We start from the raw sequence: 20,085 nt of genomic DNA, 5'->3' as shown, positions 1-20,085 counted from the left end.
CAATTAATATGCAAGGCTATTGAATGTAAGCACACCATTTAATTGATAGGCAAGGCCATTGAATGTAAGCACACCATTCAATTAATATGCAAGGCCATTGAATGTAAGCACACCATTTAATTGATAGGCAAGGCCATTGAATGTAAGCACACCATTCAATTAATATGCAAGGCCATTGAATGTAAGCACACCATTTAATTGATAGGCAAGGCCATTGAATGTCAGCACACTATTCAACATATAGGCAGGTCATTGAATGTCAGGAAGCCACTGAATGTACCCCTTAGGTAGACCACTAAATCTAAGCAGGCCATTGTATGTAGGCAATTGAAAGCCAGTGACTGTACAGGTAGACCATTGAATCAAAGCAGGCCATTGAATGTAGGCAAGCCATTGAATGTATAGGCAGGCCATTGAATGTTACAGAAGACATACAAAGAAGGCAAACAGGCATTTTGCTTGAGACAGACAGTGTACATCCCTGTGTCTACATTTTATTGGAGTCAAATTTTTAAAATAGTGCTTACAAAAAACAAAGTTAGCTGAAGAAAGCTTCTAGATCACAGTTCACATAATGAGATAAGACAGAGATGTAGAAACTTTGCCAGGAAAATTTTACTCAGGAATCTAATTTAGTAGACTTGCTACTAAATAACATAATGGTAACAGTAGTATTTTGGGAACAATCTTCTCACCCTCAGCATATATCAAGTTATCAATTATGTTTTATGCCCAACACACTTTTGGTACTTGGTACTGTATTCAATTCAGTTTTACAAAAAGAGGCTAAATTTCATCTTGTCAGGTTATTACTCACATCAGAGCCTATTTTTATTATGTGAGGCGGGAAATAAAAACAAGGTTGGAAAAACTTGCTGAAGACTGTGCAAGCTGGAAAAACATTGACACGAATATAAGTATGTGGGACAATGGAATAAAATACCATTTGTGACAATTCTTACAGAACACAACTCACTGAAAACTATGCGGTTAAAAGGCAGTGTTTAAATGATACTGGGGAAAGATTTTTTTTTCTTACTTGTCTTTAGATATCAATGTCCATTTTTCCAGCAATGATAAGATTTCAAAGAAACTGAATGAAATTGCAAAAGAGAAGCTATAGTCACTGTCTGAACATTGTAAAAGTGATTATCTGGTAGAGACCAGACAGCTAGCCTTGTTTACTCTTTTATGCTCAACTCCATCTGGACTGGTGGGACAAGGGCCAAGTTTGCTAGTAAACCAAGAGTTCATTATCCATCTCAATATTTCCATAAACACCCCATAAAACCCTGTTGATTTGTTTTGAGAGTCCCAAGGTAGCTCCATCCCCGCACCAAGGATACCCAAAGTTAAACATTTGGGCAAGGACGAATTTTAGATGTGCACAAAAATAGAACTCTGTTGCTAGAGCACAATGTATACATCATGAGAATCAAAATGTCTTTGTACTTTTAAAAGCCCATTAAGTTATGATTAGCTTCATGAAAAAAAAAATGGAATACACAAGAAGGTTGTGCAGGGAGGTCAGATGGTTTGTCTCATCTCCTTGGTTGTTTTCTACTCATGGAGAACATTTTAGCTTGCACCTTGATTTTGTAGATTCGAACCAAACCATGCCTCTCCTTAATGTCTTTATGAGAAAAGATCCTTTTCTTAATGTTTTCTTGAGCTAATTTTTTTTTTTTTTAAACACAATAAAAATGAGTGATCAAACCTTCTTTTCTGTATGACCATGGAGAACCAATTAGCTTATCATAACAATCATAATAAAACTTGGAGTGTTAAAACAGTAAACATTCACATGTACTACTACTATTGGTAATAACAAATGATAGGTTAAAAAAAGATAAGAATGAAAAAAAAACAGAACTAGAAGCAACCCCTTATTCCCCACCCCACCCACCCCTCAGAAAAAATAATAATAAAATAAAGAGGCAAGATCTTGCCAGCAAACAGACCCTTAGTATGAAAGGGGTCTGCTTCACATCATTCAATACTTCTTGTGCATACAAGATGTCCTTTTGTCCATTAAAACCCTTGAGCATGCTAAAGGCAGATACCAACAACCCTGTTCAATTTGCTGATGAAATCCTATTAAACGGCAAACTTGGGCGTTTAGCATACAAAATCCGATTAATTCATTTTCGGCATCCTCTAATTCTGGATTCTGGGCACGGATACAAGCCTCTTAGAGAAAACGTTCATGCTCATTATATCTTCTCAAGTCACAAGAATTATCCCACATAATAAGATTACACCAAAGTAAGACTGATATACAAATAGTGTAACAATAGAACAGTTTTTCCTACAGGAAATGAAGCATTTTACATTTGTATTTACAGAGGTATTTCAGAATATGTTAAGAAGTGGCTACTCCTAACTATTGAGACACAAACGATGTACATGTAACTTAACTGAGTTTAAAAGTATGTCCAAATGTATTGTTGTATTATTTGAGGGAAGCATAAAACATGCTTGTAGTCCCTGGACTGGTATGTGGGAAAAATGTAGCTTGAACTTATAAAAATCAATCATGAGTCCACTGATCATTTTCAAACCTCCTTTGTACATTGTGGTTCATGTTCACCAAGAATAATGCAAAATTGGCATGATAAACCATGGCAGAAAGACATGAATCTAAACTGTGAGCCAATTTTGAGTGATCGACTACATTCAGGCTACTTCTATTCTCATGGCTGCATGGCAATGCTGCTGCTAACATGACAACACTGTTGGCTGAGTGGAATGGACATAATGAAAATAAGTTGCACAGCAAAAATAAACACAACATACACCCTAACCTTTCAAGTAGAACCCTCTCCCGTGGCACAGGGTAGATCCCCTGAACAGCTCATAAATTGCTCACAGCAAATTGCATTCTACGCTTTGCAGAGCAAGGCTCGGTCAAATCATGAGAAAGGCAATTCATACCAATTTACTGGAACAATGTTTTCATACTCCCAGAAATCTCTGCCGAGGGAGTCTACAATATACAAATCACATCAGGACATTGGGTATTCTGAACAGACATCTTTCACGTCTGACTACAATACCTGAGGTGAGGCAAGAATCACAAAAATATCATAAAACAAATTCGAAGAGTAAAAATGTGGCTATAAAATATATACATGCAGAAAAAGAATTCAGCAAACAGATAAATAAAGACTTTTTGACTGAATCGAAAATATATATCACTTTCTTAAAATAGCAACCTTTAGGCCTAATTCTTGAGAAAGAGTTTCACTGATACATCTCTACAGAAAGAGACTTAAGCAAAAATATGATTACATATTTTCTTCTTCTTAGAAATAAAATCTTCCTATTATCTTTAAGATCTGTCCTCCTCTCAGACAGTTTGGTTATATATATACATTGTACTATCATTTATGGTACTAGTATTAGTATTTGTAGTTGTATCATCATCAGCATTATTGATATCATTAATACTATCATCACCATCACTGTTGTTGTTTGCTGGTTTGTTTGTTTGTTTTTTTTTTTCTTTTTCATCTTTAAGGGGTAGGTGGCTTTACTCCAACTACAATCTTTCTTTCTTGTGTAACTTGAGGGTATGAGATAAAGTCAAAGATGAAAACTTGCCAACTTACAGCAGGCTTGCATCAAGGCAAGTGGATATATACACTGTGTCTCTTCACAAATGCCCAGAGACAAGTCCCGCTCCTATCTCTTTTCTCACTCATAGTACAGAGTCAGCAATAAAGCTGCTATCTTCAGTTTCAAGTACCAGGCCGAAGAAAGCCGCAGAGAAATGTATTTTCATGAAAACATTGACAGCCAGACAAAGAAAAGAATTGGATTTTTGGCTCCTGTCTATCTTAACCACTAATAATGTCGAACTTGAAAGACAGAGTCATAAATTAAGAAAACCTAACATTCATAAATCACTTCACATGCCAATCCTTACCTCATTTTAGGCCTTCAGCTTGTTAGACGTAAATCATTACATGCTTATCTCTGTGAATTCTTTTGGTGGAGAGATTACCTTCTTCTATTGGAATTCACTGCATCAAATGGAAATTATTTAATACACAAAGCAAGATCTCCAAACTTCATGATAACTGTATCAGTTGTGAACCAACCTGATAGATATTATAAACATTATAGTAAGGCCAAAAAAAAAATTTGTTGCATTGGCGTAACCCGCCCGACCCTAAAAATTCCGCCGACCCCATTTTTTTTATTATTTTTTTTTGCTATCGATATCAAATATCTTGTTGATTGCGATCGCGATCGCACAAACCCGGAAGTGGAAACGGCTCTGGGGATATCGGATGTACGAGGGAGAGATCTAGCGCCTCGCATAAGCCTTCCTTGATCAGTACGTCATCTGTTTCCAACACGGACACGTACTCTAACAAGATTTATTCAGTGTATACATAGCATTCAGACTGCGATGTATTGTGCACAGTTTTGCCATAGGTTTCTTGTGTGGAGAACTTACACGAATCTGTATATGTGGGACTGTAATAGAGATCACCGTGTGCGATGAAAAGATTGTACATATGGGTCAATTTGCATCTATCTTATCTAAGTCAAAATAGTAAAATATGAAGTGAAAACATTCAGGATAGGGATTTCAACATCTTTAAATTCTGTGAAGGGGTATAATTCCAGTAATATCGGCCTCATAAATGATTTGTAGAATAGATGAACACAGCACATTCGGTGCAGCAGTTGTAACTGTTTACTGAGCTGAGCACGAGTTTTACACGTAAAATGCAGGTAGCAAAAAAAAAAAAAAAAAAAAAAAAAAAAAAAAAAATCCGCCCGACCGACCCTATTTGAAAATCTCATGTTACACCAATGCAACAATTTTTTTTTTTTGGCCTAAGTAAAACACATATGACATGAAACATTGTGTTTCCCATTGAGAGTCAGAACACAGAACTAGGTTCATTCTATAAGGGGATTCTGACAACATTAAAAATGATATGTTTGAGCTGTTTATTCACACAGAACAAAAATTTGAGAAGTTATTATATAATTATGGCAAACACAATTGGCAAGACAGTTTGCTGCATGCAGCTATAATCAAATCATAAAGATAACCAGGCTAGCTGCAAAGCTACAATCTCACTTTGGTGTGAAATTATTCTGGTGATGGATCAAGTGACTTTTGGTAGTTGCCTAGCAATTCTTGCCCAAAATTTTGTTACCGGCAGTGTGAATGGCCCTTCTGTAACTCCTCACTCTGACCCACAGGCTCAATGTGACATTAATGAGATGACATGATTGTGGGTTTAGACTTCACCTCCAGACCACTGCAGACTAAATGAAATTTAGTCTGCACGAGGTTCTAAAAAAAGAGATCATTTCTATTTCCTCTATACCTACAAGCATATGAATTTCTTTAAGCTCTCCAACAAACCTCTATTAATATCACTTGTAATCTGTCAATGTCACAATGCTTCTGGAAATTCTAGGGTCATAAAAGGAATGCCTTCATCTCTGACTCTACGTGTCAATGAGTCAAACATGTACAAATTTCACACATAAACACATAGACCTATGGGCAGGTAACAAAATATGGTATGCAGAGGGTTAGATCTAAGTTAGCAACTTGCCACACTGAAGAAAGAAATCATTCACATTTCGTACCACCACATCAATAACCATGTCTGGGACTAAGGTCAACTGCATGGCCTGCAGACTGCATATTGAAACAGAGGGGCAAATATCGTATGTTGACAACTTCAGGCTCATTACAGCCACATAGTTTGTATTACATCAAACACCTCTGGTGCTTGGCTGGCAGCATATTCTCTTTCCTCTACTCCTTCTCTTCATACTGCTTGCCCTTGAATGGGGAAAAAAAGATGAGAGCGAGTATACCCAAGCAGTGTTTGGCATTTGACGAGAGCTATGTACTGACAGAAAGGGCAGTTTGGGGGAGGCGTATATATCTTAGCCTGTGGCAATTTGTGTCTGGAGCAAGAAAAGTGCAAGTAAAACATGGATTTGTTGATTGTCAATAGACGGCCGGAATAGAAGGGCGCAGAAAGAAGATAAGCTCTGATAACAACGGACCGTGGGGGTGAACATGAAGCAATCTAGCGGAGGTAGAAGAATCTGATTCTAAGGGACAGAGACTTGTCACAGTGATTTATTGTGAATAAGTTTAAACATTTAACGCTACTTTCTAACTAAGATTTTCATCTTATCATGACAATTAAGTTTATACTAAACATAATGCCTGACACCAACTACAATGATCATTCCAGTGGGCTAATACAGGAGAAAAAAAAGACACTGGAAATGCTACATATTGTGTCTTGATCATATTCAATTCCAGAATCATGTTAAAATGATTTTTGTGTTGGACGTTGATTGATTTACAGAACTGCTATCACACCTCACCCTATGCGAAACAGTTACATGTAAAATTTCACTATAGGTATTGAAAAACATTTTCTCTGAAAACAAATCCCCTCTTGTATGATTGTATCAATCCCAATACATCACTTTACAGAATACCAGGGGAATGAAATGGCCACAGGAAACACCTTTGAAAAGTTTCATTAGTTGTACTGATGGATGGATATTGAAATGGGCATGGAATTGTACCTTTCGTTCTCGACACATTTCTAGCGCTCATAATGCATGCAATCCATCAATTTCGCACCTCTCATTTCATTTGAAATGCACCTCATACAACTCAACATTTAGAACACCTTTCTTATTCCTAGCACAGGTTCTAGAAACAAATTGTGATCCAATATCTCAATGTGAAATGAGGTACTTTCCCTTTCTGTTTAGAACATTCTTATTTTTGTTCACCTCCTTTGTAGCCTTGAAATATTCAGGTTTTTAAAATGTATCTAGTAAAATGTGTCCTCAGGATGCATTTCTGGCAATATCCAACACTTGAAACAGTAGAATGCAACACTTTCTTTGTTTTGTTTTGCTTTATGCTGTATTGTTCTTATTGGGGGCAATAACTTACAGGTAGGAACCCTTGTTGCAAAGCATCTTGGGATATCTGCACCTGTACTGGACTCATTGCCATTGAACAGCTCAAGAAGTAGGCATATCAAGTAGCTACTTTTCAACATGCCAGTTACAAAAATACCTGATACAAGGAATTCTTCAACACACCATATATGCCCTAAATGGTAAAGTTTGTGAAGGAAATAAATTTGAAGATCACCTCAGTATCTCATTCATAGAGGATTTGTGGTTTCAGCAAACAGTTTTATCTATTCCGACACTATCTGCTACCCACAGACAATATGTTGATGCAAATTGAAAAAGCATGTAGATGAGATCGGCAACAGCACACTGTGAATTTCTACAACTCCTCAGTCGTGAGTAAAATATTCTGTCAAGATTTTTGCTAGGCCCACAGAACAAAGTAGACAGTGCAGCGTCAATTTATAATAGATATAGCAATGACAGGGAAAATAAACCAAGGCAAAAATGTTTCAGCGCTGCCTCGCTGCGAAAATTCAACTTATTATATTTCACTTGCTTCCCCTCGAATGACACTCAATTTGATTGCCACTTTTCTTTTTCTTTTTTCAAACAACCTCTGCATGTAATGGGCAATGCACAGGCAATTTCTGCGAAGAAGACCTATATGTATCAATTTCAGCCTTTAACATTTGTCACCATTCTATTTCATTCAATCTATATCAATGCACACGGGCTCTCATTTTGATTCTAGCGAAGAGGAACAAAGAGCAAGCTGCAATATACATAGAAACATATCTTATATTCTTTTTACATACATGATTACGTGTGTGTGTTATATAATTAAACATACTTAGACCTACATAAATGAACACTGCAATGTAGTTTTTTGAGCACTGTGTAATTTGTACCTATGACTCTATTTTCATAAAGTTTAAGTTATGACTGTACATTTTATTGGATGATGATTACATTTTAATTTGAATGAAATGTTAATAAACATTGAAAAAGAAATACTTTCGAGCAACCTTCTCATAAAGTTAAATATTTCAAATGAAATGTATTTATAATGGTGGTGGGTAGGCAGGCCACTGCAAAGATTCCAACCTGATATTATCAAATTTGTGCTGTTAGATATGAGACTAATTTGTAGAAGAGTTTGGCAATAAGCGTCATACTTGAGAGTCACGAGTATAGAAAGAATAATGAAGAAAATACAAAACCACTGAAGCAAGGATTCACTTCATGTGACAACACAAACACTGCAATTTAACACGCTGGGAAAATATACAGGATTTGTACTCAAGGGGGAGAAAAACAACAGTTTCATATCCAGAGAGCGCTCACATCAGTTTGCAAATTGGTCCCACGACACACGCTGCGAGATTGATTAGACTTACCACCAGTGCCAATCAAATCCTTAAAGGTTAGCTTGTACTGCCGTGCACTCTATGCTTGCTGGTGTAATATATATTTTTCTAAAAATAATGTGTGAACGCAGTATGAGAAATAAAAGACTGTCTATTAAAGGCTCTCTCTCTCTCACAAAAAAAATGGTGTACATACTTTTTCTTTTTTTTTTCTCCCTCTATATATAAATGAATGAATATAGATGGGTAGCCCAGATAGATAGATAAATTTAGATAGATAGGCAGATAGAGTGATATTGTTTATACTTTTATATGATATATGAATGGAGAAAACAAGTGTTCTGCTTCAGTTTAATTTGTCCACACAAATAATAAGAGAGAATGAAATAAAAAATGTGGCAAAATGTTATTCTTCATACTATCTGCCTTAGGCACTTGTCCAGGACTTCATCGACCTCAATGATGTGCTCCTGCGTCATTCTTCTCTTCATCTTCTTCACCTTTTTTTTCTATCTCTCTCTCTCTCTCCTTTGTCAATCTCCTTTTTACTCAATCCTCTTCTCCCTCACATGTTTTGTTTGTTTGCTTTTACGTTGCCATGCAACCAAGTTGGGCCCTCACTGTGACGCACTGTGCAGCATCACTGAAGTGTCAATGAAGTTATTCCTTAACAAGGAGTTTGGCTGCAAACTTGGTAAATAACTTTTTTTTTTCTTCGGTATCTATTCTATCTTCTCCTGTACATGTGCTTCATATTTGTTTCATATACACTGAGGAGTGGCTGCTGTGCCCCATGTAAGCCAGTGTATCATGATGTGGTATTAAAATTGGAATAAGCTCTATTATTACTTTAGATATTTATGGCACATACATTTACTTAATATAAATAGATACCATGCGAGTTTTCTCACTTCCTACCTTGATTTGGATCAACCCGTTGAGGACGGGCTGATGTTGCTACAACACTCATCTCCCATAGACACATGCCCGAGTATACTTGGGACTCGTCCTCAAGGGGTTAATCACGCATGTACTTGGCTCTTTGTCCTTTCATTTATCTTCAAATCTTCATCAAAACATCATATTCTACAATCCGAGTGTGAATAATCAAAGTATTTCACAAATATCTCCCCTGACTGGGAATTTGGTAAATATTTCTTTTGAGATGAAAAGGAAAAATCTATAAATGCAGTGAATACACAAGTCATTCATTCCCACACCAACAAAACAGATCTCACCGAATAGGACTGATGTGTATTTCTGGAGCACCTGTTGCTTCAAAAAGTTTAATTTTATAGGGAGATTGAAACCAAACTCAATGGAAAACCAGTATTTGAACAATCAAAACTTAATTGCAAGTCTTCATACTGCAAGTTCTTGAGACAATCTTTTCTTGGCAGGTTTGCATGGAGTCCATCAATACAGATGTAATCATTTTTATTCATTGACAGAGCCTTTGCATCACCAGATAAGAAAATGTTCAATTTGTCCTGAGACTAATTGTGCTCCCTTAACTTTCTAACTTGTGTCACTGAAAGCCAAATAAGCTTTCTGAATGTCTTGTTCTGGTAGAAGGCTTAATAAAGCAACTAAAACTGAAAATACTGTAAAGCAAGATATTTTCGCAGCATGAACTTTACACTAATTGGAGCCAACGCCACTTTATATGGTGTAAAACTTTTGTAAATTGTCACTGGCATTCAATGCATATAGTGAAGACAAGAATTTTCGCAAAATGGCTCTCGCGAAATTCATGACATTAAATTGCAAGCGAACATTCCTGGTTTTACAGTAAATCAAATGGAGCAGTGCATCAGTTGGTTAAATATCATGAAATTAATTCTTATTTCTCCATGTTAATTCTGAAAGATCATCCAATGATACGATCAGCTACGTAAACTGTAAATCATCCCTCACATTTTTAAATGAATCCTCTACTAAAGACAACTTCTAAATCCATCATCTCAGGATTCCAATTATTTACCTTCAAGCTCCTATCTTATATCTTTTCCTATTCTCAATTTAACACCGCAGTAGGAGTGAATTTCTCACAGACCTCCGGTCAGCTTCAGGCCAGCAGGATGCCCTGGAAATAACAGGGTGCTCTTCCCACGTTAGGGCTGCTCGCTTTAATTAAGTAAGTAATACGAAGCAAGCAGCCGTTCCACCATGGTATGCCACCAATCTGTGCCTCATACCCGTCTCTCTGCACAGCTGGGGGCGGTTGGTCAGCGGGCTGAAAGAGGCCAAGATTTATTGAACCAGCTGCTATAAAGGTTTACTGAGGAACTTAATTTGCTCTGACATCTTTGGGCAACTGGGACAGGATGATGTTCTCATTACTCAATACCGTTTTTTTTTTCTCCTATCAATTACGATACGATCTTAATATCCAATTTCTAAAGATGAGCAGAATGGCTGTGAAATATACAGGATAGTCAAATGCGAAACCTTCACAACTCCAAATTTCCAGATGTCAACTGAAAATATATTTATATATAAATATGTATATACCTAATACTTTACAGCATCTCTTCACATTGTCTTGAGGCAGAAATGGAGGAGAAGAAATAGCAATAAAATCTGACTGGGATAAATGTGATTGTTTTCAAGACAAATACCTGCATTACTATTGCAAAAACAAGGCACATATTTCAGTACATTAGCTAGACTTTGATATGGTACATTCGATGGGGGCTTTGATATGTAACATTTTCCTTTTTGATATGTAGCATTCTCCCTGAACAGATCTACAGAAGATAGAGGAGATGGCTCAGGAGATTTAAGAGGATGGACGATGGGACGAGAGAGTTTGACCACAAAAAGCCAGAGACTGATATCAGCCACAGCTGTTCCACAAATATTTTAGACATTACCACACAAAGGTGCTGCTGCAAGGCCACTCCACTGTCAGGACACATCACTGCCACCTCCCCCAGACCTCTGGCTGGGATGAACGTGGGAGGCTGGTGTGGACACATCCCAGCAGACAGCAGCGCCTGTGGAGGCGATTCTATAGCTCCCTCTATGTGCATACATCACCAGCTCTTGACATGTCTTCCATCAACTCCAGGGGAGAAAAAATGCTGCCAATCGAAATTCTAGGCATCCCAGGAATGGCTATATATAATCGGCAGGCTTTGGGGGCCAAACCCGCTCCAGCCTTAGCCATAATGGCCCTCTCAGAAGATTTTATAGCTTCCTCTTAGTAATCCACCTCCTACATGTCTACAGTAGAGGCTGGGGACAGTAACACCATACATCATCAGCCCTGGGCACTCCTTGGGGCTTGAGGGTGTTTTTCAGGGATGAAAACATTACCATGGTAACCCATCCCCAATGCCCAAGAGTGGGATGAAAGGGTAAAGTTGGCCTGAAAGTTAAGAATCTTTTTACAGGGATGCCCCCAAGTTAGAGGTATGCTATCAGGACAAGGTGATGCCTTCTTTCAAAGCCTACCCCACCTTAGGGAAGGATTTGATACTAACCCATTACATGAATTCATACAATCAGCTCCCTGGTGGGTGTCACTGGAAATATGAGCATATGGTTTTGATCTACGAGGACAAAATGGCTACATCACAAGGACAGTGCTCTTTGTGCTACAAATCCTTTTTTACTCTGACGGAGGTTTTAAGGGTAAAGACAAAGGACTATATAGGGCTTTTTACACTTGTGTTTCTTAACCCCGGACTTTCTCTGACCCAGGACTATCGTTAGTCCCGTACTAATTTTTTCAGCTTTTTACACTCGCCAATTAGTCCCGTACTATCTCTTGTCCGGGGCTAAGGAGAAAACTGACCTTTTTACACTCGTATTTCTTAGCCCCGGACTTTCCAAACCTCATGAATATTCATAATTACGCTGTGTACTGTACACGTACAAGCATGCACCGGCAGCACTTGATTACCTCGTTTCTGATTGGTCAGTGAGGGTCGGACTTCGTCTCCGTCGCTTAGCCCAGGATTATTTTTTCGTTCTGTTTACACTCACTTGCTTGGCACCGCAATTGCGGTGCTAACCCCTGCTATTTTGCAGGGCCAGATAGTACCGTACTATCGGTGGGGCTAGCCCACTTTGGCAAAAACGAGTGTAAACAGAAAGTGGGCTAAGGATAGTCCCATACCAACGGTGGGGCTAAGGCCCCCCCTTAGCCCCACCGTTGGTCCAAGGCTAAGCAAAAATTCACAAGTGTAAAAAGCCCTTATGAGAACTGGTTATCTCTTCAGAATAGCATCCCTTGAAATCTTCAGTTAGTAAAGAAGTGCTTTATCAACTGAATGATGTTTCTGTCACTTTTTCCCTTCTAAGTTCTATTGGATACTATAGAGTTTCAATTATTTTTTAACAAGGTATTCATTCTGCATGAAGTTATCATATTGCTGTCTGGGGCAAATTATTTGTATAGGGCCCCATTTCTCTCTCTCTCTCTCTTCTTTTGATCTTTAAAATAACAACAACATATCATATTTCAAGGGAAAATAAGAAAAAAGATATTACTAATTCGAAATATGATTAACTTTAATGTCAAAATATTAGCATTCTCACAAATTTGACTGATTTGATTCAATCTGACTATCAGATATCTAAAATACCTGTTCTACCCCACACTAAACTAACAGTAAGAGTATGACAAGCACCAGATTTATTTACCATCAAGAATAGCGAGCCGGAAATTTACAGACCTGACTTTGTTATGCACTGAATGGGGTCATGGAAAATATGTGCCCTAAAAGTCAGCATTCCATCCAGTACAGTTTAAGAAGAAATGAGAAGTGAAAAACAGATATGACATGGGTAGACTGCCCTTTCCCTGACAAAAGCTTTCCTTCACAACTTTCACCAAATTTTAAATGACTACTAGTAGTAATGTATCTACAGCAGGCCCTATATAGCATCTAGAGCACTGTGGCTGCAAGTACCCAATGTCTGTCTGTTGGAAATTGAACAATTTCCTAGATTTCCGTAATATTCTAAGGCTCATTCAAATGCACCAAGATGACATCAATCAATCTTCACATTGCCTCCAACACCACTGACGTAATTTGCAAAGTTTCTGTGTGAACTTTGCAAACCAGCCATACACATATCAAAGCTTCATCGAGTTGTTTGGAGCCATCCCCCTCCCCCCTCCCTTTCAATATTTTGCTACTGAGAGCCCTATTTTATCTTCACCACCAGGAAGGTAGGACTACTGCTCACAAAACTAAAGACATCCTTGAAGCAGCAATAGAGAGACAAAAAATGGCCTGTAAAACCAGCATCCAAGCTACTCTCTTTACTTTCTCCTTTAACCACCCCCCCCCCCCCCCTTCCTTCCTTTCTTGCTATATAACCCTTCAGTCATTTTTACCCTTCCTTGCTGGCTAGTGGCTAGCTGGCCCTCAGTATCCCAGTATTCAATGCTAATTCCATTGCTATTGATCCACAGGCATTCACCCTACAGACTAGGAACCAGTCAATGCCAACCATACAGACAGATCGTTTCTTTTCTCTTTCTTCTTATTATTATCCTCTTATCCATTTTCCCCTCTCCATTCTTTCCTGTGTGCATAATAAGTCTTACATGTCCATGCATCCAAGTTACAACCTCCCCATCTACTCATCTTCCAATTCCAACTCTACTAATCCATCCACCCATCTACTTCAACATGTACAATTCATACATCATATAAAATATCTATGAGAAAATTTTTTTCCATTTTGTCTTCCTATTTAATCTATTATATGCACATATTTTTTTTTTGGAAATGTAAAAAAAAAAAAGAAGTGATCTACAGTCAATCCTCTCCTATTTTTTTTTCTTCATGCAAACCTCAGCTCACTCTCAGTAAAAATGGCCTATGAAGTGTGATCTGAATCAACAGTAATTGTGTTAATGCCCAACTTGACATAAAATGTATGAATTAAATAATGTTCAAGCATAGACACAACATATGGGCACTGAATTCTTCACAACTCTGAAATGAAATAACTAAAAGAAAATAAATGCATAAAGAATTCAAACACATACCCCATGAATCCAGAAACTAAAAATTTAATTATGCAGATCAAGAACTCTCATCAGTGAATAAATTCTGCTTGATTTTTTTGTCATCAATCTGATTCTCTCACAGCAGTTTGACATCCTCTCTCCCTACCAATTCACATTACGGATTTTAAGTGCTTGCAGTTTACAACAAATGATGTCAAAGAGCAAGGAAAACTTTTCAGTATATCCTCTCTGCACTTAAAACCAGCGCAAATTATTATCCTGCACAGTGCAAAAATGACTGCTGTAAAAATCCTTCTACAGAACTATTCACACAGCAAACAGTATCAACCAGGCACATTGTGCCATACACTTCAATGAATTTGGACAGGATATATCAACAACCTGCCATTTAAGAGAAGAAAAAGATATATCAAATCAACAACATTTCATAGAAATTCTTGCATTTTAATCTTTTGATCACATAGCTCCAGATACCTACGGGTCAGTACAAACCCTTTTCTAGTTTCCAAATTTGCTCCTGTCTTCTCAGCGCGGTCATCAGTCATGTCAAATCATGCATTCACACATTTTGTTACAATTACAGTACAGCTGATGAGGAGGCGTTTACAAATCAGATCCATTTTCTATCCCGATCCATCAACCAAGTTTGCCTCCCCCTCATTATGACGAGATGAAAACCAGGATGATGTAAAAACTAATTTGAGACTGCGGCTTTCTTCCACTCTCAAACACCAATCTAAGAACCGTGAGCATGATTTCAAAAGCAGATATCATCAAGGTAAATAGCACTAGCTAAAACTGCCTATATGCCCCCAAACAAACAAACAAACAAACAAACAAACAAACAAACAAACAAAAACTGGGCACATTGTCAAAAAAGAAGCAATTTTGAGGGAAATGATTCAAAAACTCACTTTTTTACCATACCTCAAAGTGAAGAACTATCAAACTTTGATTTAAAAAAACCTAAATTAAATCAAATAAAAAATTGGAGTGATATTAAAAAATAATAGCAGCAAGAAGTTGAATGTGAGTACCTACGATGAAGTATGTTATCATTAGTGCTGTTTTCACCGCAGTCAAAAATAACACATTTTTGGGTGTGGCAATCCTAACTGCAACCCAAATTTTGAAATTTTTACACTTAGAACAGAATAATTTCTTTTTTTTTCATGAGATTTGGGTAGCCATCGAAACCAGACAAATTTGTATGATTTCTTTTTTCAAAAAGACAAAGTTGTGCAGTGAGAAACAGTGACTGAAAAAAAAAAAAAATTGTATCCCACAATGCACCACGAAAGTCACCCCTTGCAATTCTTTTTACTATATTGTGGCATGCTGTGGTACATTGAATTGGCCCTTTAGACATAGACTGGTAAGCAAACTATTCGAAACAGCTCTTTTAATTTACAAATAATCGTGACCAAAAAAAAGTTGCTTTTTTTTTCTTTTACAGTGAGAACTCTGAACAAAAGATGTGAACCAAATTCTAAAATGTTTGCAATGAGAACAGCACTATTGCCACATTACAGATCATGTTTGGTCATAGGCCTACAGGTACAATAATAGGCCCACTTGAGATTCTCTCTAAAATCTGCCAGTTTGTCAGAAGATCACACTTCTAGAATTAAAATACCTGCATTCAATTTCCACACAGATTGTTTGCGGGAACTGCCATATGTAGTGAAAGTATTCCTGGAATGTCTCTTTCATTTTTACCTTACAATGTAGAGTACTAAGCTTACAATTCTGCCAAAAGACATCAATACATCAATTTCTACAAAAATTTGATGTAGCCGTGGCAGCTTAGGGTTGGTGACCGGATAGGCAGAACAACAACGACAACAACAAACTGTCATCAAAAGGTTTCCTTCTACCCCTCCCCCCCCCCCCTTCCTCATGCCCTGTCGTAAGCAAGGGACGATTATTCCTTTCCCTTTATTCATTTTTAGCTCACTTTACACTTCAAGCAAATTGGTCTGATTCAAAAGATGACAAGAATCTTATCCAGATTAAATGAAATGTGACATAGCACCATCCCTCTTGTAGGGTTAAAATCCCATCAACTCTTTGACTGAGTCTTTGTACTTCTCTGGCTCAACAATAACTAACAAGGAGCGACATCTCGACTGATTAGTTCTGGTCGGTAGAACTCATATGACGTTGAGCGCCACAAAGTACGGTGAATGAAAATGCCTCTTTTCAATTTTGTAAGCTCTTCTGGTTGCACAGATCGTGCTAAGTAGACAAATATATTAAACAAAATGTAACGAGTAAAATTCATTTGTGTTTTTGATTCAAAATTCCAAAGTTATCCATCAACCTGAAATGCTAGTGACTCTACTCATCATTGCTGGGGCCGATACTCCCTACCTGGCATAATTATTATGAATAACTCGCCCCTTCTAGGGATTTAATCCACTCCAAATTGGATCTGACCAGCTGGCCAGTTATCTTGAACTCTGTCATTTCAAAGTGGTCTCTCCCAGAAGTCATTATCTTGCTTATCAACTGAGCAAGCCTTTTTTCTGACTTTCTTTTTATTTCACATTAAAATGAAGATGGGAGTGTTTTTCTCTTGTCATTGTTTTTTTTTTCTGTTGGCTGATTCCACACTCACTCTCCTCCAAATGAGTTTACACTGACCCTTGTCTTCAGGTAAGAATACAGTTTGGTGTACATCATCTGCAAAGCTTGGGAATATTATTCATACAAGAATTTGCTAACATATGATAATTCATGTTTTATTCAAATCAGGTAAACCCTTCCCAATTCAAACACCACATATTATTTTACTTATAAATTTTTAATTTCCTGGGTGAATCTCTTTCAATTTGCAACTTAATCTCTTCAGCTTTCATCTATCCAGTTCGTACTGTTAGATTCATGAGTAAAATATTTGTCTGCATCTATACTATGTTCCTTTGTTATGTTCTTTCTCTACAATGATAAAACTGTGGTTCAGTGGTTGAGGCTCAGGACTTTCAACTCTGAGGTCCCAAGTTCAAATCCTCCCTACTGCACACATTATCAAGACAGCATTTTTCTTTTCAGATTTAGAAATGTTCCTCATCTCTTCTTCAATGTGAATAATCAGGATCCAGGCAATGTTAGGGAAATATTACTTGGCTGATCCTGCCCTGGTGCAAAACAAGAAAAATATTAAAGAAGCTACCCTTGTAAATAACACCGTATTACCATTATCATTATTGTCCCTCGATCCAGTAGATACGGATTTGAATTTCATCAAGCAAGCATAGAGCAGAACACATACACTGGCTCTAAGATAAAACAAGCATCCAAATTGGTGATGCTAATGCCGGCAATGTATGCCATATTTTGCCTTATTCACCGACTTTGACAAATGGCTGATGATTGTGAATGTGAAATTTGAGGCGCTGTCTTTTAAATCCTATCCCCACCCTGCCTGCATGGCTGAAGTTCCCCCTTAGCTACTGAGTGAGCTTTTATTGCCATTTCTAACAGGAAAAGAAGCCGACCAGCAAATTGGCACCATCGCTGAAAATACAGAGATCAGCATTTTAAAAAGGTCTAATCCATCAGGAGCTCTCAAGCTTTCGTAGCCTGATGATGGGGCTTTGAAGAGATACAACATTTGCTTCGCATTGAAATTCATCGATGAAACACATGAGCATAAAACTCAGCAAGCACAGAATTCATAGAGTTTAGGCATGATGTTTCCACGCTTGCTCCTCTCTACATAATGAAGTTAAGAGTCTGAAAACTCATTTGATTAAAAGATGTTTCAGTCTCATGGGCCAATGGTTTAATTTGGCAGGTCTGTGATAGAGTGGGAACATGTGCCTGCATCAATGCAGAAATTGTCAGTTTACTGTCCTGTATCTCATACTACTTACCTCAATTTTTCATTTCTGAAGGGAGTTTCTGTCAGAAATTAGGGCTCCATCACATCATCACATACAAAGACTTCCTACAGTAATACCTTGCAACGATACTAGTTACCATAGCAACAACTAACCAGTTTTTCAGAATTATCAGCCTTTGCTATTCTTGCAATAATGCTATGATACTGAAGCATAAAGTCTTTTAAGCAAAAAGTACCCCATTCTTCTTACTTTTTTTTTTAACAATGTACAACATGACATGCATTTTTTACCTAAAGCATCAAGTAAATTTATGCACAAAGTAAGTAAATTAGATTTGATATTTGGCAAAGTGACAGTATTATGGGTATTACAAATGTAATGAACGTCAATTACTCAACTAAAATAGTAAAAGTAACGATGACTAGACAAGCGATAAGTATAAAAAATGACAAAAAATATACAAGGTCAGAGATCATTCTAATTTATTCTGCAAGGATAGCTCAATAAGTCTCATTTTATGGAGTAAGATACATGTATCAGGCAAAGATAAAAAACTTTGCCACTCATGACTTAACATCAGTTTCTCAGCAAAAACAAAAACAAAAACAAAAAAGAGTACTACAAGATTTCGTGACATCTTCCTCGTGTTCTTTTAAGAGGTGCTGACCTTACAGAAGACGTTCTCTTTAAACCAGCCTCCTTCATGTCGTGTCTTTATCCCTACAAAAAGGACGGAGCCTGATGACATACAAAAACTGGATGACATTTACGGTTAGCTTCCTTTCAATGAGAAGCACTGTCTTCTATCTTCCTGGCTTAGTGAAAAAAGCACTACTCTTAAAACGCTGTCAAATGAAAGCAAATGAAGTTCGTGATTACCTTCAATTTGTGACTCCCTTAGTCTCCTCCCAGTCTCTGCTATGAATAAAATGTTGATGAGTACTGTGACGAGAAGAACAGCTAGCAAAACCATCTGGAGAAGGGAGAAAATAGTAATGTTTTGAGTTATACAACTTGAAACATGAAATGAATGAAAGTATTCTTTTAATGAGAGCAGTGGAGTCTACAGAGTTGTGGGCTTTGAATACAATACAAATTTGCATATAAATCAAGCACATGACACATCACAAAGGGTATGGGGAAGCTAACAAGTATCACTGCTCTTGCTTTCTACAAATTATACATTAACATTATGTCTACCTATTCAAAAATTACATTCACCAGCAGTCTTGCAACCAACTTTCAGCAATCACCAACATTACATATCTTTCTGCTTTCATTATTCAAGCCCATTAACGCATTTTGAAACAGTACTTACGATGCACTAGTGTTTCACACAAGGAATGCTATGACATAATAAGTGACTACATTTGTAGCATTTCTTTACAATTATCCAAGGGAAGAGTGTGTGATAATTATGTGCTTATTTCATATCTAAATATCCTAACTTAAAAAAGAGAACCAATTAACCGATTTAAACTGTAAGAGCCAATCTCAAACAGTGTGCTTGGCATTGAAAATAAGCAGGTCATTTTTACCTGCATTCTATAATAATGAAAACGTCAACTACACCAGCTCTGCTTGAATATCCTCCTGACATTAGAATCACAGACTTAATGAAATCAATACGTTTGATCCATCAATCCAAGAGTTCTTTACAAGGAATTATTGAAAAGCTGTGAAACTAGAGAATACAAAGTACCTCCCCTGTACAGTGCTAGACCCCAAACCTCCAGGACAAAACAAAACTACCACAGCAGTGGCTGAGAATGACACTAGCACACAACAAACAACATCAACAACTTTGAAGTCCAGCTTTTAATATGGTGAGTGAAATTTTCTCCTTCAGCTTTCAGGGATCCTTCAAACCATCCACACTTAGATTCCACCTGCTACCTGCTAAGCCTTTCACACCAATCTTTGTATTACCTGCTACATG

At 37.4% G+C, this 20,085-nt stretch overlaps 1 protein-coding gene across 1 annotated transcript in view; it reads right to left on the bottom strand.

Annotated features, from left to right (window-relative positions):
* Positions 1-20,085, bottom strand: part of LOC139728127 (protein O-linked-mannose beta-1,2-N-acetylglucosaminyltransferase 1-like) — a 168,657-nt gene that overhangs the window by 37,303 nt on the left and 111,269 nt on the right. Inside the window, exon 4 of the mRNA XM_071639087.1 lies at positions 19,026-19,119. Within this exon, the coding sequence (XP_071495188.1) occupies positions 19,026-19,119 (94 nt within the window). The remainder of the gene's footprint in view (positions 1-19,025; positions 19,120-20,085) is intronic.

The sequence above is a fragment of the Diadema antillarum genome, unplaced genomic scaffold, assembly GCF_040938485.1.
Source record: "Diadema antillarum isolate AM-2024a unplaced genomic scaffold, OU_Dant_1.0 seq00000166_RagTag, whole genome shotgun sequence".
Taxonomy (NCBI): Eukaryota; Metazoa; Echinodermata; class Echinoidea; order Diadematoida; family Diadematidae; genus Diadema; species Diadema antillarum.
Note: the sequence above shows the minus strand (reverse complement) of the source record. Positions and strands in the feature narration are given on the sequence as shown.